Below are 25889 nucleotides of genomic sequence, written 5' to 3'. Positions count from 1 at the left end.
CAAATATATAAATGTATAGAATCATTGAAAGTCCCATTAGTCAAACGCTTTTCTATAATATAGCTATATAATCGGGGTTCCTAACTATTTTTTAAATATACTTTTTATTTTGTGTTTTTATACTTTTATTAATAGAGCTGTTATGACTTTAATGTTCCTAACATTGACGCAAGGCAAAAAAAATCACTGGCTTAAAATATGAAACATTCAGTCATGATGGATAGAGTATTTGCAAACAAATTTAGTTGTAATTTTATGAGTACGACTACTCACCCGAATCACATCTAGAGAACCACTTTTTTAAATACTTCAAAAGTTCAGCCTTGCAGGTGTTGAGTTTGCTTTGTAAACAATGATGGCATATATTAAAACATATTTTGGTTAAGATTTGGCTTTAAATAATTCGCTTAAAGAAACAAATGAAACAAGTGATGATGGCACACGTGGTACCGAAGCTGTGGTGAAAGGCAGAACATTTACAAACCGCCAATGTTTACAATCCACTGTTTATACACAAATGGACATTTGGTCAGATCGCCATCTAGTGGTGCGGTAGATAAAGCATAATGGGAATATACTTTGACCACAACTGTGTATACATCTGTTTCCTTTGCATTAAGTCTGTTTTCATTAGTCTTAATCAAAGATTGAAAGGATTGCAAGAGAAAGATGATGATGATATATTGAAACGTTTTGTCTTATAAATAAATAAAAATAAATAAACTTAGTGTGCGTGTTTGTGGGTTTTCAGTTTGTGCTCCACTGTAAACTATGTGCACTACACACTTAAGGATTCACACAATAGCTCAGTAGTTTTTCTTTTTTTTTTTCTTTTCTTTTACTAAGGGGATTGCGTTCAGGTTGTTATGTTTTATTTTTCACTTAATTTCGACACATACACAGGATAGAATGTGAGTTTATGAATCACTGTTTTGGCGAGAGGTACCGCAAATTATTGGACAAAACAAAATAAATGCAGCTACGCTGACACCTAGTGCTTGACATTGGGAAAGACATGCATTCTTGTCTGTTTTGAAGAACAACATTATGCTTCCTGTCTAAACATGAGACAGAGTGCCTGAAAATGTATGGAATTATTTGTGGAATAATTCTGTTTTCATTTCCATTTGCTTGCATAAATGTGCAAAAACAAGTGCAATTAAAGCGTTCTAAATACTAAATGCTGAAAATGATTTAGTATACAATTAACAAGTATACAGCTCGACAAATATTTGATATCTGTGTAAATGAGGCCTATGACAAATAATCCTCTTGTTTTTATGACTCACCCCAAAAGCATCTGGTAACAATAGCATTCTTTTGCTCTCTAATACTATGTGACCAAAGACTGACGCCTACACAGCTTTTCTTTTAAGGATAATTAATCAAGACTGCTGACATTTGATAAATGAATTGCAAATAATTGCTTGATAGTAGCCAACAGATGCAGCTTAAGAGTTGTGACCTAACTCACAAGAAACCCTTTTCAGATGACCCTTTCCGAAGAACTTTAAACTGTTACATCACATATTAATTGCTAGCTAAATTTACAGTGATTTTTTAGGTAAAAAATACAAACATGAAACAGCTTGAAAAGAATGTTAATTCTCTGTTGTAACTCCAAGATTGGACACACTTCAAGAGATCATTGAAAAATGAAAACTCTGTCATCATTTACAGTACTCATCGCTCTCATAAGACTTTGGTTTATCTTTAAAACTCACATTAACATATATTTAATATAACCTGATAGGTTTCTGTTCCTTCACTGAAAGTCCAGGGAACTAAAAACACAAAAAGGTTTAAGTCTTGTGCCTAGATATAATCACTCTTCACTTAAACTGTTACGCCAATAATATATTATTATACAATGTATATATTGTATATAATAATTATGTAATTATATAACATTAAAGTCTTTTTAATAGAAAAACAAAAGCAGTGGATTCAGACTTGTGGGCCCTACTGTACATAGTAATGAAATGAAAGCATAAAGCATTAAGCATCAATTATATATGCAGTTTGGAAAATCATTCTTTTGAGAAACAGTCATCTCTTAAAAATAAATAAATAAATAAATCAAAGAGCTACAGTTTCTGTCTCATCGACTGGTCTGAGTACAATGGACTTAGTATAGGAGAAGTGCGTCAAATTGACCTGGGTGTGCAATCTCTCCCTTTGCTCCAGAGAGCAGTATAATGTGTAAGTGAATTTAGCAAGCACCAAAGTACAACAGATTTCCACCAGTAGCATTGTAGTATAATATATCATCAGTTCCTTGCATGATGAGTACTTGTAAGTTGTAGTGGGTGATGAGAGAGGGAGCTGAGAAGAGCCGGTACAGATGAAACTACTATGTGTGGTGAGAAAAGGAGTCGTTTTCCTTGCAGTCGTACTGGGTGGTAAGGTAGTTGCTGTTGTCTTTTGAGTTGTAATAGTGGTGTGGATTAATATAGTTGTAGTTGCAATTGTTGTTTGGACTGTCGATGTTGATGTGGTGGGAATCAGTGTAGTCGTCACATGGGTGGTTGTTGATGGTACCATGGTTGTAGAAGTGGTGGTCGCTAGAGTTGTTGTTTGTACTGTTGTTGTTGATGTGGTTGGAATCACTGTCGTTGTCAGGTGGGTAGTTGTTGGTTGTAGTGTAGTTGTTGATACCGTGGTTGGGACTGTTGTGGTTGTCGGAGCTGTGGTTGTAGTGGTGGTGGTGGTAGGTGGTGTGGTTGTGGTTAGTTGCAAAGTTGTGAGTTGAGTTGCGGTGGTGGTTGTCTGTGTTGTAGTTGTTGTTGGAGTAGTTGTGGTTGTCGTCTGTAAAGCGGTAGTTGTTGTAGGTGCCGCTGTCGTTGAGGTTAGCCTTGTTGTAGAAGCAGTTGTGGTGTGCTGAGTGGTCATGGGAGCAGTAGTTGTGAGGAGAGGGGTGGTTATTGGTCGAGTTGTGAGGCAAATTAACTGTTCTTCTGTTAAAGAGGTGATTGATTGATTTTGCAGATTTTTTGGAGACTCGCAAACTTCTGGAAGTTTTGATTTAATCTTGTCCTCATTGATCTTCATCCAATTAAAGAATGGCAGCAGGTTACAGTCACACCGCCATGGGTTCTTGTTTAGGTACAGTTTACTGAGTTTTGGAAGAGCGTCAAAAACATCACCAGGAAGGCTTTGCAGTTTATTATTTCCCAGTTTGAGCACTGAAAGAGACTGAAGTTTTTCAAAGTCTTCTTGTTTTAATGACTCTATATTGTTATTTTGAAGATTCAGCTCAACCAATTTTTCAAGACCTTCAAAAAAGTCTGCAGAGATTGTTGGAAAGTGGTTGAAGGAAAGGTCTAACTTCTTGAGCTTCTTAAGTGGACTGAAAACTCCAGTTGGTAAGTAAGTGAGATTGTTATGGTTTAGATTAATTTCAGTTAGTTTAGGCTGTTCTCCAAAAAGGACGTTGGGAAGAGCGGTGAGATGATTGTTGTGCAGAGTAAGAGTCATTAATAAAGAGAAACCAACAAACAGATCTGGCTGTAGTTCCGTTAAAAGATTATGGTCCAAATAGAGTTTTTTCAGTTTACTTTTGTGTGGAAATAAATTTGGTTGTATAAATGAGATTTGATTGCCTTGTAAGCCTATCTCTGACAAATCCGGGAGATCATCAAAAATCCCATCAGGTAGAGCAGTCAACTGGTTCTCATAAAGCCTGAAAGTTTTTAAGCTCTTAAGTTTGGAAAAAAGAGATGTTGATACAGAACTAAGGTTGTTTTTTCCAAGATGAAGCATTGAGAGATTCTCTAAATTGTCAAATGTCCCCTCCTCAATAGAGCTGATCTCATTCATATGTAGATATAATTCTTGAAGCTTTTTTAAATCATCAAATAACCCGTTTTCAAGGCTATGGATTTTGTTACTTTTTAAAACAAGTTTTTGAAGTTTGTTCAAATCCTTAAAAACACCCACAGGTAATGATGTCACATTTGTGCCAGATATCTCAATGATCATCACATCAGGTAAACCCTCAAAGGCTCCAACCTCTACAGAGTGAGTTGTAGTACTGAGAAATTCAATTTTCTTTATTTGAGGGATTTTAGAAAGACCTCCTTTTGGTATCACCGGAATCTGACTGTTTATAAAATATATTTGATCAGCTCCATCTTTGAATTTTTCAGGGATTGCTGTCACAGTTTTGTCATACACGTCCTTATTTTTGCAATCATCGTCTGATTGGCAGTCAGGTATATCTACAGTGCAGCTCCAGTGCAGGTGCACAAGTATGTAAATGAATACTAGAGCAATTTTTAAATGCATATGCCTGTTGAGAAATAAAACATTAAAAGAAAACTGAGTTATCCCAACTTACTCATTTTAAATGACTTGAATAAACAATAATAATAGAAAAACATAAATTAATGTATTTATATCTTGTGCATACTGCAGTGCAATTAATTGTATTTACACAAAATAAAAATATTTTTTTATAAATTAATAATCTATGAACAATTAAATAATAGTGAGCTTGACAAAGAGCTCAAAGAAGTTTGCACCATCATTTAAATAGAGAAATATTTCCTCTCCTCCACAAAACTGAAAGCTATCAAGCAGTTTTTCCCTGTTATGTTCTTGACCTGCATTTGTCTCATTAAATGCAAATAATTACTCTTACCTGCTCATCTCAGTTGCAGCTGAATGACCAGAATGATGTTCCTAAAAGCAAATAAAAGTACGTAGTGCACTACTCTTATCTACTTATCCCACGTGTTTACTGCATGGATGTAAGTCAGAAAAATGGGTGTGTGAAATTTTTCTGTTCAAAGAGATAAGAATTGCAAACATACTTTTAAAAACTGTCATAAAGTACACACATTTAGGGATTCTTAGTTCAATTAATTATTTTCTGTCATCGTCCTCTTCATCTTTTTCTTTTGTTTTAATTATATATCTGTTTTAGAGCAGGTGTGATAAATAAAGGTCCTCTAATAGTTGCAGCATTTCACAAACAAAAACATTTTAAAGAACTAAATTAATTGTTAGCCTCATCATGTCATATTGTTACAGTTTTTCTTGATTGCTAATGCACAATTCATGAAACAATTCAGCATTTTCTCACAACTATAAACACGATTTCAAAACCACACACCAACTTGTACAAACCTCAAACTTCCAGATCAAAATCAAATATTTTAGTCAAAAACCTGACCTCATTTGTCAGAATCAAACTTTGGCCTCAGATGAAGCACAAAAATTAATAGAAGGGTGTAGATACAGTGAAATTCAGCAATAAGCTTTAAGAAAAGTTCATTTCTAAGTTTTGCAGAAAACATTGAGCATGTGAAAATAGGTGAAATGTGTTAAAAGCTTTGAAAAATGTGTCTCTGTTTCGAGAACTGAATTAATGGTTTGGGAAATTAGGTTAAATGAATCAGCTATAGTGTGTTAGCAATCAATAAAAACGGTAATGTCCAAGTTAGATAAATTATACAAGGGTTAAAATTACTTTGCAATGAAACAAAAGTGCTAAAATGATTATCGTGCCAAGCTGTAACACCCATGGCTCATTTTTAATATTTATATATATAGAAAGTCTTGCTTGCTATTTAGAAGTGGTTTTGCTATGAGGAAAAATGTGTTCAATACACAACTGCAAGAAGTGTGTAACAATCAACAGTGACAAGAAAGGAAATCTCAGTACGTTTCATCTTTTGTGACAACATTCATGAGGTTATGATCATCAAATCATGTCTAATTTCAAAGCTTTTCATTTTTCAATAAAAAGACAGTAAGCTCAGTTTTGTAATATGTTTTTATTTTTATTACACATCAAAAACAAAAGAAAGAAAGAAAGAAAGAAAGAAAATATTAATAACAAACCTTTTTTGAAATTAATTTTTCCCATTAACAGAAACATAATTTTCTCCATAAATGCAAGGTTCAGTCATTACATTCTCGATGGTGCAGGCTATTGGGTCGTTAATGCAAACTGATGATATTTGCAGTGTTAAACTACTTAGCATAAGCTGTTTGGTTCATGTTGCATACGCAGATAAGAAGCTTGCTGCTTTACTTTTAAATGGCTGGTTAGCATTCACTAGAGCATTTCACAGCATGCTTTCAGAGTTACTCTGAAACCCTCCACCTTCCCCAGTTCCACCTGTATAGATCTTCTATGGGTTATTATAAATGCTATTTGTGCAGCAGCAGTATGTCCTAAATACTCACAGCACCGCATCTGCATATGTATTGGCAGTAGCAAGTTCCTGTAGTTTATTTGCAGTAGCAGCAGTAGCAGCATAGCAGATATTCCGCCAAGCCAAAATACATTAACATTGTCATATCCATAACTATGCTAAAAATCTTCAGTTGACATGATATAAATCCAGTAAAGATTGTTAAAAAAGAAATTGGAAACATCACAGTTTACAGAAGCTTTTATGTAATGTTAGATAATTGACTTTGTTTTTTTCTTTTTGTTTGATGGTCCAAATTGTTTGAGTTGTTATTCTTATTGTTGTTGGAGTAGGTGTGGTTGTCATCTGTAAAGCAGTAGTTGTTGTAGGCGCTGCTTTCATTGAGGTTAACTCCGTAGTTAATACAACTGTTGTCATTGAGATGGTACTTGTAGGAGAGGGGTGGTATTTGTGAGGCATATTAATTGTTCTTCTGTTAAAGAGGTGATTGATTGATCTTGCAGATTTTTTGGAGACTCACAAACTTCTGAAGGTTTTGATTTAATCTTGTCCTCATTGATCTTCATCCATTCAAAGAATGGCAGCAGGTTACAGTCACACTGCCATGGGTTCTTGTTTAGGTACAGTCTACTGAGGTTTGGAAGAGCGTCAAAAACATCACCAGGAAGGCTTTGCAGTTTATTATTTCCCAGTTTGAGCACTGAAAGAGAATGAAGTTTTTCAAAGTCTTCTTGTTTTAATGACTCTATATTGTTTTTTTGAAGATTCAGCTCAACCAATTTTTCAAGACCTTCAAAAAAGTCTGCAGAGATTGTTGGAAAGTGGTTGAAGGAAAGGTCTAACTTCTTGAGCTTCTTAAGTGGACTGAAAACTCCAGTTGGTAAGTGAGTGAGATAGTTATTGCTTAGATTTATTTCAGTTAGTTTAGGCAGTTCTCCAAAAAGGACATTGGGAAGAGCGGTGAGTAGATTGTTGTGCAGAGTAAGAGTCATTAATAAAGAGAAACCAACAAACAGATCTGGCTGGAGTTCTGTTAAAAGATTATGGTCCAAATAGAGTTTTTTCAGTTTACTTTTGTGGGGAAATAAATTTGGTTGTATAAATGAGATTTGGTTGCCTTGTAAGCCTATCTCTGACAAATCCGGGAGACCATCAAAAATCCCATCAGGTAGAGTAGTCAACCGGTTCTCATAAAGCCTGAAAGTTTTTAAGCTCTTAAGTTTGGAAAAAAGAGATGTTGATACAGAACTAAGGTTGTTTTTTCCAAGATGAAGTGTTAAGAGATTCTCTAAATTGTCAAATGTCCCCTCCTCAATAGAGCTGATCTCATTCAAATGTAGATATAATTCTTGAAGCTTTTTTAAATCATCAAATAACCCGTTTTGAAGGCTATGGATTTTGTTAATTTTTAAAACAAGTTTTTTAAGGTTGTTTAGATCCTTAAAAACACCCACAGGTAATGATGTCACATTTGTGCCAGATATCTCAATGGTCGTCACATCAGGTAAACCCTCAAAGGCTCCAACCTCTACAGAGTGAGTTGTAGTACTGAGAAATTCAATTTTCTTGATTTGAGGGTTTTTAGAAAGACCTCCTTTTGGTATCACAGGAATTTGACTGTTTATAAAAAATATTTCATCAGCTCCATCTTTGAATTTTTCAGGGATTGCTGTCACAGTTTTGTCATAGACGTCTCTAATTTTGCAATCATCGTATGGTTCACATACATGTATATCTACAGTGCAGCTCCAGTGCAGGTGCATAAGTATGTAAATGAATACTAGTGCACTTTTTAAATGCATATGCCTGTTGAGGAATAAAACATTAAAAGCAAACTGAGTTATACCAACGTACTAATATTAAATGACTTGAATAAATAATAATAATAATAATAAACATATAAAAATGTCTTTATATCTTGTGCATACTGCCTAGTGCAAGTCATTGTATTTACACAAAATCAAAATTATTTTGATAAATAGCAATTAATGAACAATTCCCAGAATGTTTCTAACCTGCATTTGTCTCATTAAATGTAAATAATTACTCTTACCTGCTCATCTCAGTTGCAGTTCAGTGACCATTCAGAATGGTGTTCCTAAAAGTAAATACAAGCACGTAGTGCACTACTCTTATCTACATATCCTAAGTGTTTGACTGGATGTGTGTAAAGCATCAGAAAGGGTGTGGGCAGTTTGTTTTCTGTTTGAAGAGATAAAAAAATTGCAAATTCACTTTCAAAAAGTTTCACAAATTACAGATATTTAGGGATTCTTCTCAGTTCAGTTATTTCTCTTATAGTCTTCTTTTTTCGTCTTAATTACATATTCATTTTGTGAGCAGTTTTACACTGTTCATGTTTTTTTTTTTTTTTTTTATATCTCTCTAAACTGTGTGTAGAGTGTTTTAAAAGGAAACATATAGATAAAAGTCCCCTAACAGTGGTAGTACTTTACAAGCAAAAACATTTTAAAGAACTAAATTAATTGGAAGGCCTATGTCATATTGCTATTGCCCAAATTAGATAAATAAAATGCAAAATAATATAAGCAAAGCAGATGTAGTCATGTAGCACATATAGAAAAACCATAAAATAAGTGTTGAAAATACTTTGCAATGAAACTGAGGTGCCAAAATGACCAGCATACCAAGTTGTAACATTCTGATGGTTCATGGTTTATTTTTAATATAGAAAGTCTTGATTTATATATATAAAAGTGGTTTTGCGATGAGGAAAAACATGTTTAATACAGAACTGCAGAAAGTGTATAACCACTGACAGTGTCAAGAAAGGAAAATACAGTATATTTCTTCATATGTGACAACATTCATGAGGTTATTGTAGCGCCCCTGCCCTCTTAGGCTCACCTAACCTAAACTCTGAAGGGCGGAGCACCGGGTTCCTTTAATTGGTGTCTCTCGGCTATGAACGTAAGCCCCTACTCTGATACCATGGTTTAGGGATATGAATTTCATAACTAAATTTCACTGAATAACTAAATAAACTGATAAGAGGGGATTCTTAAGGGAAACTCATCTTTGCTGTAAAGCTACTTTATATATAACCTTCCCTGACAAGGGGGTTACACTTATAACCATTACACTATGCTGTATTTTTGCTCCTGGCTGGCTACTCACCAAGTTTTGTGTAGTGCAAACTAGGTTTGCGTTTGGTTCACGACTTCTAAATTACCGTGTAACCACAACTGAGATACAGCAGCAACTACGTTGGATTACTTGGACCAGAAGTCAGAAGACAAGGGTCGACTCACTAGAGCAAAAGACAGCAAAATATAATAACTACAAGAACTACTGAAATGCAGAGATCAAGGAAAAGGTAATTGTATTGTTCTGTTTGTTTTGTGTCTTTGAATGAATTGTAATCTTTTGAGATTAAAATAATAGAAAACAACCAAAACCCCAATAGGTAACAATAACCAACAATAGTTCAAGACAATAACAAAAAGAAAAAAAAAGATATCAGAGCTCAAACAAAGTTCAGTGTATCAAAATCAGTTTCCAAAGTTCAACATCAATCTCTGAAATTCACCCTTAGTTCTCAGTTTCAGTATCAGTCTCTCAGTTTTAAGTTCAGGAAACAGCCTTCAATCAGAGTCTTAATTCCATTTGGTCATGAACAGTAATGTTCATCAATCTGAGAAGCAGTTCAGTCCATGAGGAAAAAACTTTTGTATCCAGGGAAGTCCAGGTGAACTTAAAACGTGAATGCATGCAATTCTGTCCCACCCGACCGAAAAAAAAAAAGACTTCTTACTCTGTTTCCAGGTACGAAACATTTGGATGGCTCGCCAGTCAGGAACAAGAATCCACGGCCCGGACAAGATTCAGAATCACAGCAGCAGTTCTTCTTCACATTCAAACATTCAAAGAGAGAGCAAAACAAAACAAAACGAAAAAAAAATAAAAAATAAAATAAAAAACCTGGCCAAGAAGAAACATATCAATAAGGAAAAGTAAATGAAATATTCCTCCGAAGAAATACAGATTAAGCTCAATTTCACTGGCTCGATTTCACCAGCTTCTCGCTGCATCTTTCTTCAGTGATGTTTCTAGTCGCGTCTCTCTCAAAGCATGAATTTATAAAAAACAATATCTTGCAAAGTTATTTCTTAATCTGTTCATAATCCATCCTGAATCATTTAACTGTTAAATCTCACTCTTGCATCAAAACACAATTTTTTCGTGTTTCTTCTATTCTCTTCAAACATTTGTGTTTCACGAACTTTTTCTGCATGGGTGAAGCTAACCCTACACCTCACCAATCAGTAATCAGTTCGGGAAACTCAGTTTCTTTTAATTATTTATAACAATGTAAATAAATGTTACTTAATGAGTTTTTTTCTTTTTTTAGTCCTTTAGTTTTCAGTAGTATGAATTAAATATTTTATATAATAATTAGACATTATTAGAATATTAGATTAACTATCTGGGTTACATCAGCTTTGTAGTATTTTTGTTACATTTCATTATACATAAAGAACTAAGAAAGAAAGAAAGAAAATATCCATAACAAACCTTTGTTAAAATTAATTTGCTGAATAAAAAAAGAAAGTTCTTCATAAATCCACTGAAGATTGTTAAAAGAGATAGGTTTTAAGTAATGTTAGATAAGTGAGTTTGTTTTTTTCTATTTCTTTGACGGTCCAAGTCTTCACTTCCTTGTTTATTCCTCCTACAAAACACACAGGCAATGATAACGACAATGACAGCAGTAGAGACAATGGCTATAATGATAATGAGTTTGTCTTTGGACAGACCTTGACCTCCACATGTGTCTTCTGGGACTGTTGTGGAGTCTGGTGTAAATTGTTCTCTATTGATATGTTAACTAACTCTGGAAGACCTTTGAATATCCCCGCCTCAATAGTGGTTAGTCGATTAGTGTGAAGTGAGATCTCCTCTAGTTTCATCAAGCCACTGAAAGCACCTGGAGAAATATGCTGAATCTGATTCCTACTAAGATCCAAAAGGCGAATCTCAGTTAAGTTGCTAAACACATTCTCTTCGACTTGGGTTAACATGTTGTCATTCAGCTGGAGCTCCTGGAGGGGCATTGGACCAAAAGTCCCAGGTGTTAATCTACTGAGTTGGTTTTCGTACAGTGATATATGAGTTAGGCTGGGAAGATTAAAAAAGATTGCACTGGGAAGCAATGATAACCTATTGTTGGAGAGGTAGAGTTTCTTCAGCTTCGACAAGTTTGAGAAGAGATTTGCTGGTAGCTGTGAGATTTTGTTGTCTTGAAGATGCAATATCTCAAGGTTCACCAGGTCATCAAAGACGCCTGCTGGTATATCCGTTAAGTGATTATGTTGCAGGAACAGGGCTTTGAGATGACTGAGTCCTTGAAAAGAACTGTTGTAAAGCATTCTGATTGAGTTTCTCTGCAACATGAGCTGTTCCAGCTTTCCTAAACCCAGGAAAGCATCTTCTTCCAGAGAGGTTAGAAGGTTTCTGCTTAAGTCTAAGTTGTTCAAAACTGTAAGCGGGCTGAGAAGAGATGGTTGGAGAACTTCTAATTTATTGTTACTTAGTGTTAGAGTTAATAATGCTTTAAGATTTTGAAACAGATCCTGTGGCAGAGAGGTTAGCATTGTTCCATTGAAACCTAAGGCAATGAGATTTCTGGTTTGGTCAAATGTGTGAGGTTCCACCACAGCTATTCTTGAATCCTTGGCTACAAACACATTGAGTGTCTCAGCAAAAGTTTTAAAATCAGTTGGTTTTAATGACTCAATGCTGGTGTTGGAGATAAAGAGGTTTTTAGTGGTTGGTGGGATGGAGGCTGGGAATTCTTTTATTATAAAACCTTGGCAAGTGATTTTGCTTGTCCTACATTGGCAGTTCTTTGGACACGCAGAGGCAATCGCATTCATGGCACACATGCCAATAATCATGAACCACACCAGATCCATTGACTCCTACAACGAAAGCAGAAATATTATCATTATTTGCTACACAACTAAGAAGTGCTTTATATATATATATGTATATGCGACCCTGGGCCACAAAACCAGTCATAAGTAGCACTTGTATTTTTTTAGCAATAAACAAAAATACATAGAATGGGTCAAAATAATAAATTTTTCTCTCATTGTATCTCGGCCAAAAATTCAATGGAAAGCTTATTTATTTAGCTTTCAGATGATGTATAACCCTCGATTTCAAGAAATTGACCCTTATGACTGATTTTGTGGTCCAGGGTTACAAATATACTCCAGACTGGTATGCTCTGAATAGCCCGTTACATACAGGAACATGCACCTGATTAAGACGATGACTGGTTACTTCCTTTCTTTCTATAAACAGGTTACCACATTTGCAGTGTTCTCAGCACTGGACTTCAAAATGTTTTTTTTTTTTTTTAAAGAAAATGTCATTACTTTCCTTCTGCTAGTCTCCACATTTAATGGAAACAAGCATACATGTAAGCATGCAATTTTAAGTCAGGACAAAATTGAAAAGCACATGGAAAAATGTTTGGTGACTTCATAATCTGTTCCAGAAAAACCGAACCACAGTCTGCGAGAGCTGGAACATTTAACTGTGTAGTCTTTCAAATGTATCCAGCTATTATTTGCTGTCATTTCTCTTTTGTCTAATACAGTCTATTTTTATAAACTGAATTTAATTAATTTAATTTAATTTAATTAACAATTTAAACTTAATTAGTTATTGAATTTAAAAAAAAAAAATCAGGAATGTACTTATTAGGCATTTACTTACTAATTGTTTTTATGTTGAAGCTTTATGTTTTAACCAAATATGTTGTAAAGTCATGACTCTCAGTTAGTTTAAATTCTGTAAGTACATTCATTATTAATGCTAACTAGTTTAGTTCACTTTTAACTCAAACTAACAGCCAGTACGAATGAATAAATACGAAGTATCTTACCCTTGAACTAGAAGATGATTTGTCAGAGATATCGGTGCTTTGCTCTAACCGTTGCCCAAGTGTGTTCCAGGTGTCTTTTAAACGGCTGAAATGTTTTCTTTGTTAGATTCCTGTCTGCCTCCTCATGTCTTCCTGGTTATCCTCTTTACAGTCAACCGTTGACTGCACTGCTTTATTATTTAGAAATGAGTTGGTGGGGTATAGCTGGTTTGTGTCCACACCCTTGTGCTGCTCTTTAATGGGGCAGGAAGCTTGTGGGTATTTAAGTATGTAAACAAAAAATAATTCAGCTCTTGCTAGACTATATTTGTCACGGCGTGGTGTGCGGGGAATGAGGAGTAGGAACGAGGAGCTCGGAACATAGAGTTTATTTAAATAATCCACGGGAACGAACAGGAACAGTAGGGAATCCACAAGTAAATAAAACGAACAAGACTTTAAGAACCGTCAAAGACACAGGGAACAGAACCAAACTTATATACACAGACTAATCACAGGGAGACAGGTGTAATCGATTAAACAGTGACGTAATAATTGGAGACGGAACAGGAAAGACCAAATAAGTGCATACATGGAAAAAAAAAAAAAAAAAAAACACAAAACAGTCCACTGGGGTATGACATTACCCCCCCCATAAGGTGCAACTTGCACCGTAACAAATACACCGGGGAGGGAGGGCGCCCTGGAGGCTCGTGCAGGGCAGACACAAGAGGGATAGGAGGTACGCCTCCAGGGCGGATCAGGGATCACGGCGGAGCACACAGTCCATCGTGCCATGGCGGGTCAGGGGGCTCTGGGAGCCACGGCTGAGCACACAGTCCTTTGTGCCATGGTGGGTCAGGGGGCTCGGGGAGCCACGGCCGAGCACACAGTCCATCGTGCCATGGCGGGTCTGGGGGCTCGGGGAGCCACGGCCGATCACACAGTCCATGTGGCCAAGGAGGATCAGGGGGCTCGGAGAGCCACGGCCGAGCACACAGTCCAGGCGGCCATGGTGGGTCAGGGGGGTAGCCTCCCCCCAAAATTTTCTTGGGGGAACTTAGGGCATAGTCAGTCTAGGAGAGCACAGGAGGGCGCGCTGGAGGCAGTCCACTGGGGTGTGACATTACCCCCAATAAGGTGTGACTCGCGCCGTAACAAATACACCAGGGAGGGAGGGCGCCCTGGAGTCTCGTGCAGGGCAGACACAGGAGGGATAGGAGGTACGCCTCCAGGGCGGATCAGGGAGCTCGGGGAGCCACGGCGGAGCACACAGTCCATCGTGCCATGGCGGGTCAGGGGGCTCGGGGAACCACGGCGGAGCACACAGTCCATCGTGCCAAGGCGGGTCAGGGGGCTCGGGGAGCCATGGCGGAGCACACAAGTTATCGTGCCATGGCGGGTCAGGGGGCTCGGGGAGCCATGGCCGAGCACACAGTGCAGGCGGCCATGGTGTGTCAGGGGGTAGCCTCCCCCCAAAATTTTCTTGGGGGAACTTAGGGCATGGTCAGCCCAGGAGAGCACAGGAGGACGCGCTGAAGGCAGCTCAGGCTCTGGAGGGCGCGCTGGAGGCAGCTCAGGCTCTGGAGGGTGCTCTGGTGGCAGCTCAGGCTCTGGAGGGCGTGCTGGAGGAAGCTCAGGCTCTGGAGGACACGCTGGAGGAAGCTCAGGCTCTGGAGGGTGCTCTGGAGGCACCTCAGGCTCAGGAGGGCGCTCTGGAGGCAGCTCAGGCTCAGGAGGGCGCTCTGGAGGAATGGACGGGACCAGTGGAGACTTGGGTTAGCTGGACTGAACCAGCGGGGACGAATGAGAGCTGGACGGAACCAGCGGAGACACAGGAGAAAATAATCCACATAATGCCTTTAATGTTAATGTGGCTTGCTATGTTAACAGCCGATAATCCAGAGCGCGGGGGCATGGATGGAGTCCGTGAGCTGGCCGATGCCGGAGTCCGAGAGCTGGCCGCGGGTTCTGGGCTGAGGATGAGGGAGGAGGTCTGGAGAACTGGGGTGAGCGAGGGAGTGAGCTCGTTGGAGCAGCACGTGGAGGATGCTGGCTGGTGGTGAGCTGGAGTGGCCGCGTGATCCCAGATGGGGTAAAGATTAGAATATTTCATATCAACATAGTAATTGGAATGACAAAGAGCAAGGACATGGTCGATAAATTCCGCAACTGGTTTGCAGCAATCGTCAGAAGTTATAGAACAGAACAATTGGTCATCATTTAGCCCCATCTGAAAAGCGAGCGTCGCTCCAACTCACCAGGTGTAACACGCTCAGAAATTCCTCCACGTATTGCTCCAACGGCCTCTCCACCTGCTGGATGTTAAATTAGAACTCCTCATCCCAGAACATCTTTGTTTGTGGTCGGTTCTTCTGTCATGGCGTGGTATGCGGGGAATGAGGAGTAGGAAGTCACTAAAAAGCAACCCATTCCTATCTGCCTCCTCATGTCTTTCTGGTTATCCTCTTTACAGTCAACCGTTGACTGCACCGCTTTATTATTTAGAAATGAGTTGGTGGGGAATAGCTGGTTTGTGGCCACACCCTTGTGCTGCTCTTTAAAGGGGCAGGAAGTTTGTGGGTATTGTGACGAGTCGGCTGTCTCCCCCCTAATTATAATCATCGTCACCCCGTCCGTAATCGCCGCCCTTCACCAGGCTCCCGACGGGAGTGGGTGTGCGAGAGAGGAGGGGCGTTGAAACAGCCAGGTCTGGTGGCGTGTGATGAGGCACACCTGTTGTGAATGAAGCCTTATCACCGCCGCTGTTAAAATGCCGAGCGCGCCTTTCCTCGGGAGACCGGTCTCTTCCCCCGTGCATGCACCCACGCTGGTGTCCTCGTGGGTCCAGGAAGGGAGCGTAGAGGTATCGAGCGCCGCCGGACCCATAGTCCGGACGTGAAGCCGCACCCAGACGGCTGCGGGCTAGGATGCCGGGCCAATTTACCCGCCTCAGGAAGTGCCGTGATGAAGGTGGATGAAGCTGCTGAAGGAAGCCGCTACCCCTCGTGCCGCGGACCTCGGCGGGGAGCGAGTGCGCCGGACTCCGCCCCTTACATGGACCCTTCCCTTCTGAACACTGCCCCTCCTTCATGGAACCCCTGCACGTCGAGGACACCAGATCCCCTATTTATTTTGGACACTTTTATTTCCCCTTTTGGACACGTTTATTTATATTGTTTAATAAAAGCCTCTCCGAGGCCTGACGTCACGCCCACTGTGTCTGTCGTTTTGCTCTTCCCGCCACAGTATTTAAGTACGTAAACAAAAAATGATTCAGCTCTTGTTAGACTATATTTACCTATCGTATGCATCGTAACATATTGCTCCAGTAACTGTGCAGACTAATAAAAATGAATCAAAGGACAAAGGACACATGTAACCAGTTACAAAAAGGTGTTCTGTTCAGTTTAAATTCTGTCAAGGATGACCAGAAGTGACCTTATAGTGAACTGTAGAAAATGATCATGATGACTTCAAAAGAATTTTCCTCTATTTTTCTATAAATGTGGGGCCCACCCTTCCTTTTATTTTGCAAGTGCTTCTTTATTTTGCTGAAGTGAACTTCCCTCCATCTATGGTTGCTAATACAAAAAAGCATATGGATCACTGTCTGTGTGCATGCAGTATAAACCATATTATTCAGCTCCAGTCAGTTCAGTGTTCAATGAATTCAGTTCAAAGTTCATAAATTATTAAAAAAAGTTGAATTCAGCAATAAGCAGTTCAAATGAAGACAGTAGTGTTGTTATTCAGCTTGGGTCAGTTCAAAAACTAGTGAACATTGCAAAATTCATCATTTATGAACAAAGCATTTCTACAAAAGGCAATATTTAGTTTTAGAAAATTGAGTAAAGAATAATAATAATAAAAAAAACTAAAAAGTATCGCATTACTTACTGCTGATTACTTTCTAAATCCCATCAACCTCGACCAAGGATAGACACGAAACTGCTATTTTAATTATTTCAAAAGTTACATCAGCCATACAAAAAGACTCTTAGCACAGCAAAACTACTTAAGTGTTCTCAAATAAATGACACATATTAAATATAGACACAATAACATGCTTATCATAATGTTCTACAATGAAGATTCTGTATGATATACAGTGCAAACCAAAACCGTATGAAGTCACCACCACAAGTAATTCATCACGCCTCTCATTTCTGTCTGTTCTCTGTTGCAATCAAACTCCTTGACTGGATTCAGAATGGAAAAGAAATAGTGGAATGTGGTTGATTTTCAAAAGACTCCTGCACACTGGACTGACACTGGATATCATCACAAGCTGTAAGAAAACAATTGCACCATTTGCACTCATACAGATTGTATGAGATTTGTCAGTTCTTCCCACATACAGTACTGTGCAAAAGTCTTAGGCCACTAGTATTTTCATCAGCTAAAAATGGTTTAAAGTCAGTTAAAGTTGGTCTTTTGCTGTAGTGTGTCAGTAGGAAATATCAGATTACATTTCCAAACATTCATTTTGCCATTAATCGTAATAATCCAGTGAGATTTTTGTTTGCACAAGGAGTCTGACAAAAGCGAATGCTCTGCACAAAGATCTGATCTCATCATCATCCAGTCTGTCTCTGGAATGACATGAAGAAACAGAACAAACTCAGACAGACTAAATCCAGAAGAACTGTGACAAAGTCTTCAGGATGCTTCAAGAAACCTACCTGCAAAGCTGCAGCACTGTTAAAAGTTTTAGGCACTTGTGTAAAAATTACATAATTACATTATTACATAATGTCTAAATGTATACTTGAAGTGTGTAACTTCCCTTTCATTTTTCTGACTGTAGCGTTTAAGTTGTAAGTTTTTTGGGTTTTTTTTTCCCCCTCTACTAAAGCATACAAATACAATAATATGTTTGCAGATATATTTAAGAAATGTACTAGGTTAACATACTTGCTAATTTGAAAAACCGTGCTACAGTCATTCTTCGTTGAAACTGCAATACTAGGTTCAACCACTAGGTGCCCGTCCGACTAAAACTAAAAATCTTTTTGTTTGTTTTTGTTTTTTTTTTCCCCCCCCAACAATTACAAAGTGTGATTATTTTATTGGTTTGTAGTTTTTCAGTTCAGATTAATTGAATATCACAAAATCAAATTGTTTTGTTTTTATCCTTTGCATTTTTTCAGGTCCTTAATGAAAGGTGTGTTTTGTGTTCCTGCCAAGGTGCTTTACTCACAATAGGTAAGATCTGCAACATCTGCTAATGTAAATACTGTTTCTTGCATCTAGCTTGTTTCTGTTTGTATCCTGTTTACTTTTAAATATCAGTAGCAATTGATAATTTAGTTTTTAACATTATATAAATGTTTTCAATTATTATTATTCTAAGTCACATGGTATGTTATTTGTAAAACTCTTTTTTTTTTTTTTTTTTTTTTGCAAGTTAACAAATGTTTATTTATTTATTATTTATTCACATTTCTCATTCCAGTATTTAAATATTCTTAAGAATAAAATATTCCTAAGAATAAAATGTATGCTATTTTATCATTATACTGTCATTATGCAATCAGTGGCATAAAAAGCTCTTAAAATGGCAATAATTTCATTTATCGCAATTAATTTTAGTGCAAAATATTGCACAATAAAAAGTATTTCTCATGACAGCCCTACTTGAGTGTTTTCTGTAATTAACTAATGTTTGTATAAGTAAATGGTCATTGTACATGTGCCTACTTTTATAGCTAGTTTCACCCATTTCACATAATTCTTGAACTGTAATAGGTTTTTAGTATGTATATTAAGGCTGCTTTTTTTCTATTTAGAATGAAATTGTTGAAAAGAAGAGGGAGTGCCTCCTCAGGGCACTTTGTATCTATCTTAATGAAGATCCAAGCAGTCTCTTCCAAGAGTATCTGTAGATAATACTAACAATTACTGAGGCAATAATGGTATCCTAGGACTTTTAATAATATCACAATATCCATTTAACATTGTCGGATATGGCTTGTAGGAATGGCAGTTTTGGTCTTGACCAAAATCACGTTTCTGATAATTTAATCTTACAATTTTAAAAATTACAATCTCATAAAAGTAGACTCTATGGCAGAGCTGCTATATTAGATGGCATCAGATCATACAGGTGTACTTACAGGAGAAGTCCACTTCCAGAACAACAATTTACAAATAATTTACTCACCCCCTTGTCATCCAGGATGTTCATGTCTTTCTGTCTTCGGTCGTAAAGAAATTATGGTTTTTGAGGAAAAAATTCAGAATTTTTCTTCATATAATGGATGTCAATTGTACCCCCAATTTTGAACTTCCAGAATTTAGTTTAAATGCAGCTTCAAAAGGCTGTAAACGATCCCAGCCAAGGAAGAAGGGTCTTATCTAGCGAAACGATCTGTCATTTTTTTTGAAAAATAAAAATTTGTATACTTTTTAAGCACAAAAGCTCGTGTAGCACAGGCTCTGGGATGTGCGTTCACGACACTACGTACTATTGAGTAAATTATTTGTAAATTGTTGTTCTGGAAGTGGACTTCTCCTTTAATAAAGTAGCCAGTGAGTGTACAAATTGTGAGAAATCTGTTTGGACCAAAAGTTAGTAAAGCACTATTTTAAAACATTTATGGAGAAAACTGCAATGCAAATGAACTCTTTTGGAATTACAGGTGCGTCTCAATAAATTAGAATGTTGTGGAAAAGTTCATTTATTTCAGTAAATCTACTCAAATTGTGAAACTTGTGTATTAAATTAAATGTACACAGACTGAGACTGAAGTAGTTTAAGTCTTTGGTTCTTTTAATTGTGATGATTTTGGCTCACATTTAACAAAAACCCACCAACAACATCTCAACAACTTAGAATACTTCATAAGACCAATAAAAAAAAAAAACCAAACATTTGTAGTGAATCGTTGGCTTTCTGGAAAGTATGTTCATTTACTGTATATGTACTCAATACTTGGTAGGGGCTCCTTTTGCTTTAATTGCCTCAATTTGGTGTGGCATGGAGGTGATCAGTCTGTGGCACTGCTGAGGTGGTATGGAAGCCCAGGTTTCTTTGACAGTGGCCTTCAGCTCATCTGCATTTTTTGGTCTCTTGTTTCTCATTTTCCTCTTGACAATACCCCATAGATTCTCTATGGGGTTCAGGTCTGGTGAGTTTGCTGGACAATCAAGCACACCAACACCATGGTCATTTAACCAACTTTTGGTGCTTTTGGGCAGGTGCCAAATCCTGCTGGAAAATGAAATCAGCATCTTTAAAAAGCTGGTCAGCAGAAGGAAGCATGAAGTGCTCTAAAATTTCTTGGTAAACTGGTGCGGTGGCTTTGGTTTTCAAAAAACACAGTGGACCAATACCAGCAGATGACATTGCACCTCAAATCATCACAGACTGTAGAAACTTAAAACTGGACTTCAGGCAACTTGTGCTATTTTCTCCACTCTTTCTCCAGACTCTAGGACCTTGGTTTCCAAATGAAATACAAAACTTGCTCTCATCTGAAAAGAGAACTTTGGACCACTGGGCAACAGTCTATTTCTTCTTCTCCTTAGCCCAGGTAAGACGCCTCTGACGTTGTCTGTGGTTCAGGAGTGGGTTAACAAGTAGCCAAATTCCTTGAGACGTCTGTGTGTGGTGGCTCTTGATGCCTTGACCCCAGCCTCAGTCCATTCCTTGTGAAGTTCACCCAAATTCCTTGAATAGATTTTGCTCGACAAGTTTCTCAAGGCTGCGGGTCTCTTGGTTGTTTGTGCATCTTTTTCTTCTACACTTTTTCCTTCCACTCAACTTTCTGTTAACATGCTTGGATACAGCACTCTGTGAACAGCCAGCTTCTTTGGCAATGAATGTTTGTGTCTTACCCTCCTTGTGAAGGGTGTCAATGATTGTCTTCTGGACAACTGTCAGATCAGCAGTCTTCCCCATGATTGTGTAGCCTAGTGAACCAAACTGAGAGACCATTTTGAAGGCTCAGGAAATCTTTGCAGGTGTTTTGAGTTGATTAGCTGATTGGCATGTCACCATATTCTAATCTGTTGAGATAGTGAATTGGTGGGTTTTTGTTAAATGTGAACCAAAGTCATCACAATTAAAAGAACTAAAAACTTAAACTACTTCAGTCTGTGTGCACTGAATTTATTTAATACACGAGTTTTACAATTTGAGTTGAATTACTGAACTTTTCCACGACATTCTAATTTATTGAGATGCACCTGTATGTGGCTGGTGATTTCATTGTTGTCCTTTTTTTGTGTGTGGAAAGGATTCAGATGGTTGTGCTGCCCAGAGAGACCTTAAACAAGTTGTCTTTGGCATCTGCAGCATTAATGCTGAGGGAGGAGATGCCACCACCACTCCATTTGATGTTGGAAAAACTTTTCTTTTGTAAAACAGAATTTGATAAACAGTTGTGTTGTTGATTAACTCTTGTGTTGGTGAATAAAGGAACTAACAAATGTTAAGTTGAGTTTACTGAAGTAATTTGTGTGGAACCTGTTGACAAACTAGAGTTAATTCACCCTAACTAGTAAAAATTAAAGTTAGTGAAAGCATTTTATTTTTAATAATTAAGCTTGAATTAAATGTTTTGTTGTAAAGTCATTAGTTTACTTTGAATAGACAAATATGTAATATGCAACTTCTAAACAAATTTTGTTAGTCCATATAACATAACTGACTTTAGTTAGTTAAACTCAAACGTCTCTTGTTGAGCAAAAATTAGTGATAATAGTTGGCTTGAGTCAAAAATATTATTTCTCCCTAAAACAACCCCATTAAGTTAGGAAATATTTGTTTTTAAGTTTCACAATTAAATTTTGTGGAACCTGTTGACAAGAAAAAATTAATTAAAGTCAAGGTTTCATTTTTTTTGAGTGTAGGAGGATGCTGTCATAAATAGAATTTCTTTATAAATTACCTTCTATTAACTAAATGAAATCAACATTTGGTGTGACCATTCTTTGCGTTTACAGCAGCTTTTGCCCTAGGTGCACTTGCGCAAAATTTTTCAGGTAGCTTTGCAGGTAAGTCTCTTGAAGCATCTTGGAGACGTTGCCACAGTTCTTCTGGGTTTACTCTGTTTCAGTTTGTTCTGTGTCTTCATGTCATTCCAGGAAGACTGGATGATGATGAGATTAGATAAGTGTGGAGCACTGGCTGTTGTCAGACTCCTTGTGCAAACAAAAATCTCACTAGATTATTACGATTAATGGCAAACAGAATGTTTGGAAATGTAAACCGATATTTTTTACTGACACACTACAGCAAAAGATAGAAATAACTTACTTTAAACCATTTTTTTTAGCTGGTGAAAATACTAGTGGCCTAAAAGTTTTGCATAGTACTGTACATGTCCATTTATGTCTCATTGTGAATTGTGCCCATTCCTATGACAGCAGAGCAGGAAGTGAGTGATTAGAGAAATTCCGGCCTGCTTTAGGGTGTGAGCTTTTCCTTGCCACTTAATTACTTCCTGTACACAGATGAGATGTGACCCCTTGAGTCATAGAATCCTATTCAGTAAAAACAAGGTAAAAAAGTAAAAAAAAGTAAAAAAGTAAAAAAGTTCCAACTGATAGTAAATTCCCTTGTTTGAAAAATATGTTTGCAACGGTCTGGGCATTTACGGTAAGGGAAACTGAAAAAATTATCACATTGTTTTCTGTACCCACAACTCTCACACAATATTGTGCATCTCTCTGCTTTCCCATATACAACTTCAGATTTCTCAGTATTCGTTTTTTTCGTTTTATGTGTTATACTTTACAAATAATCTGTTATTTTTGGTTTATTCTAAAAACAAATAAGATAAAGGCTATAATATTGCGTATCAAAGAAGCATATATTTGGAATGAGGTAACTTTAAAAAAAAAAGAACATAAATCAAAACATCCATGTGAATATTGTGTTACTTCACTTTCTTTGTCAATTTGATGATTCCTTGGCATGAAAAAAGCATCTGGTAATAAATAAACATTAATACAATCAAATAATGAAAAATAACAGAAAAAAGTGGGGTCTGTGACAAACCGCCAATGTTTACAATCCACTGACAAATGGACATTTGGTCAGATCGCCATCTAGTGGTGCGGTAGATAAAGCATAATGGGAATATACTTTGACCACAACTGTGCATACATCTGTTTCCTTTGCATTAAGTCTGTTTTCATTAGTCTTAATCAAAGATTGGAAGGATTGCAAGAGAAAGATGATGATGATATGTCGAAACGTTATGTCTTATAAATAAATAAAAAAATAAACTTAGTGTGCGTGTTTGTGGGTTTTTTGTTTGTGCTCCACTGTAAACTATGTGCACTACACACTTAAGGATTTACACAATAGCTCAGTAGTTTTTCTTTTCTTTTCTTCTCTTTTCTTTTCTTTTACTAAGGAGATTGCGTTCAGGTTGTTATGTTTTATTTTTCACTTAATTTCGACACAAACAGGATAGAATGAGTTTATGAATCACTGTTTTGGCGAGAGGTACCGCAAATTATTGGACAAAACAAAATAAATGCAGCTACGCTGACACCTAGTGCTTGACATTGGGAAAGACATGCATTCTTGTCTGTTTTGAAGAACAACATTGTTTCCTGTCTAAACATGAGACAGAGTGCCTGAAAATTTATGGAATTATTTGTGGAATAATTCTGTTTTCATTTCCATTTGCTTGCATAAATGTGCACTCAAAAACAAGTGCAATTAAAGTGTTTTAACTACTAAATGCTGAAAATGATTTAGTGTACAATTAACAAGTATACAGCTCGACAAATATTTGATATCTGTGTAAATGAGGCCTATGACAAATAATCCTCTTGTTTTTATGACTCACCCCAAAAGCATCTGGTAACAAGAGCATTCTTTTGCTCTCTAATACTATGTGACCAAAGACTGACGCCTACACAACTTTTCTTTTAAGGATAATTAATCAAGACTGGTGACATTTGATAAATGAATTGCAAATAATTGCTTGATAGTAGCCAACAGATGCAGCTCAAGAGTTGTGACCTAACTCACAAGAAACCCTTTTCAGATGACCCTTTCCGAAGAACTTTAAACTGTTACATCACATATTAATTGCTAGCTGAATTTACAATGATTTTTAGGTAAAAAAAATACAAACATGAAACAGCTTGAAAAGAATGTTAATTCTCTGTTGTAACTCCAACATTAGGACACACTTCAAGAGATCATCAAAAAATGAAAACTCTGTCATCATTTACAGTACTCATCACCCTCATAAGACTTTGGTTTATCTTTAAAACTCACATTAACATATATTTAATATAACCTGATAGGTTTCTGTTCCTCCACTGAAAGTCCAGGGAACTAAAAATACAAAAAGGTTTAAGTCTTGTGCCTAGATATCACTCTTCACTTAAACTGTTACGCCAATAATATATTATTATACAATGTATACATTGTATATAATAATTATGTAATTATATAACATTAAAGTCTTTTTGATAGAAAAACAAAAGCCCCCACAGACTTGTGGGCCCTACTGTACATGGCAATGAAATGAAAGCATAAAGCATTAAGCATCAATGATATATGCAGTTTGGGAAATCATTCTTTTGAGAAACAGTCATCTCTTAAAAATAAATAAACAAATAAATAAATCAAAGAGCTACAGTTTCTGTCTCATCGACTGGTCTGAGTACAGTGGACTTATAGGTATAGGAGAAGTGAGTCAAATTGACCTGGGTGTGCAGTCTCTCCCTTTGCTCCAGAGAGCAGTATAATGTGTAAGTGAATTTGGCAAGCACCAAAGTACAACAGATTTCCACCAGTAGCATTGTAGTATAATATATCATCAGTTTCTTGGATGATGAGTACTTGTAAGTTGTAGTGGGTGATGAGAGAGGGAGCTGAGAAGAGCCGGTACAGATGAAACTACTATGTGTGGTGAGAAAAGGAGTCGTTTTCCTTGCAGTCGTACTGGGTGGTAAGGTAGTTGCTGTTGTCTTTTGAGTTGTAATAGTGGTGTGGATTAATATAGTTGTAGTTGCAATTGTTGTTTGGACTGTCGATGTTGATGTGGTGGGAATCAGTGTAGTCGTCACATGGGTGGTTGTTGATGGTACCGTGGTTGTAGAAGTGGTGGTCGCTAGAGTTGTTGTTTGTACTGTTGTTGTTGATGTGGTTGGAATCACTGTCGTTGTCAGGTGGGTAGTTGTTGGTTGTAGTGTAGTTGTTGATACCTTTTGGTTTGGACTCAACCTTTTGGTTGATTCCTTTTGGTATTACAGGAATTTGACTGTTTATAAAAAATATTTAATTGGCTCCATCTTTGAATTTTTCAGGGATTGCTGTCACGGTTTTGTCATACATGTCCTCATTTTTGCAATCATTGTCTGGTTGGCATTCAGGTATATCGATAGTGCAGCTCCAGTGCAGGTGCACAAGTATGTAAATGAATACTAGTGCAGTTTTTAAATGCATATGCCTGTTCAGGAATAAAACATTAAAATAAAACTGAGTTATAGCAATAGCAATTAATGAGCAATTCCCAGAATGTTTCTAACCTGCATTTGTCTCATTAAATGTAAATAATTACTCTTACCTGCTCATCTCAGTAGCAGTTCAGTGACCATTCAGAATGATGTTCCTAAAAGTAAATACAAGCACGTAGTGCACTACTCTTATCTACATATCCCAAGTGTTTGACTGGATGTGTGTAAAGCATCAGAAAGGGTGTGGGCAGTTTGTTTTCTGTTTGAAGAGATAAAAAATTGCTAATTCATTTTCAAAAAGTTTCAGAAACTACAGATATTTAGGGATTCTTCTCAGTTCAGTTATTTCTCTTATAGTCTTCTTTTTTTCGTCTTAATTACATATTCATTTTGTG

The 25889-nt window shown here is 37.2% G+C and overlaps 3 protein-coding genes and 1 long non-coding RNA gene across 5 annotated transcripts; 1 reads left to right on the top strand and 3 right to left on the bottom strand.

Moving 5' to 3' along the window:
* Positions 1 to 1589: 1589 nt before the first annotated feature.
* LOC127166446 (leucine-rich repeat-containing protein 15) lies at positions 1590 to 4760 on the bottom strand. The gene is made up of 2 exons (XM_051111717.1): positions 4643 to 4760; positions 1590 to 4291 (listed from the first exon to the last, which is right to left on the bottom strand). Exons 1-2 carry the CDS (start codon positions 4648 to 4650, stop codon positions 2080 to 2082), a joined length of 2220 nt encoding a protein of 739 aa, XP_050967674.1. The 5' UTR covers positions 4651 to 4760; the 3' UTR covers positions 1590 to 2079.
* Positions 2923 to 6831, top strand: LOC127166450 (uncharacterized). The gene is made up of 2 exons (XR_007827908.1): positions 2923 to 3072; positions 6752 to 6831. It is a non-coding gene; the product is annotated as an uncharacterized LOC127166450 (long non-coding RNA).
* Positions 6404 to 25889, bottom strand: LOC127166448 (carboxypeptidase N subunit 2-like). The gene is made up of 3 exons (XM_051111719.1): positions 25591 to 25889; positions 8218 to 8247; positions 6404 to 7970 (listed from the first exon to the last, which is right to left on the bottom strand). Exons 2-3 carry the CDS (start codon positions 8223 to 8225, stop codon positions 6578 to 6580), a joined length of 1401 nt encoding a protein of 466 aa, XP_050967676.1. The 5' UTR covers positions 8226 to 8247; positions 25591 to 25889; the 3' UTR covers positions 6404 to 6577.
* LOC127166449 (leucine-rich repeat-containing protein 15-like) lies at positions 10727 to 13530 on the bottom strand. 2 transcript variants are annotated; one of them, XM_051111721.1, is made up of 3 exons: positions 13081 to 13530; positions 10943 to 12106; positions 10727 to 10857 (listed from the first exon to the last, which is right to left on the bottom strand). In XM_051111721.1, the coding sequence occupies exons 2-3, from the start codon at positions 12098 to 12100 to the stop codon at positions 10849 to 10851; spliced, it is 1167 nt and encodes a 388-aa protein (XP_050967678.1). In that variant the 5' UTR covers positions 12101 to 12106; positions 13081 to 13530; the 3' UTR covers positions 10727 to 10848. The 2 variants fall into 2 exon arrangements, with proteins under 2 accessions (XP_050967678.1, XP_050967677.1); XM_051111720.1 differs by having other exon boundaries at positions 10780 to 12106.

Source organism: Labeo rohita, chromosome 6, assembly GCF_022985175.1.
Source record: "Labeo rohita strain BAU-BD-2019 chromosome 6, IGBB_LRoh.1.0, whole genome shotgun sequence".
NCBI lineage: Eukaryota > Metazoa > Chordata > Actinopteri > Cypriniformes > Cyprinidae > Labeo > Labeo rohita.
The sequence above is the reverse complement of the archived record's forward strand: the minus strand, read 5'-3'. Positions and strand labels throughout refer to the sequence as shown.

Coding starts and splice junctions, on each gene's coding strand:
- LOC127166449 (XM_051111720.1), bottom strand. CDS start 12,100: ATGGATCTGGTGTGGTTCATGATTATTGGCATGTGTGCCATGAATGCG.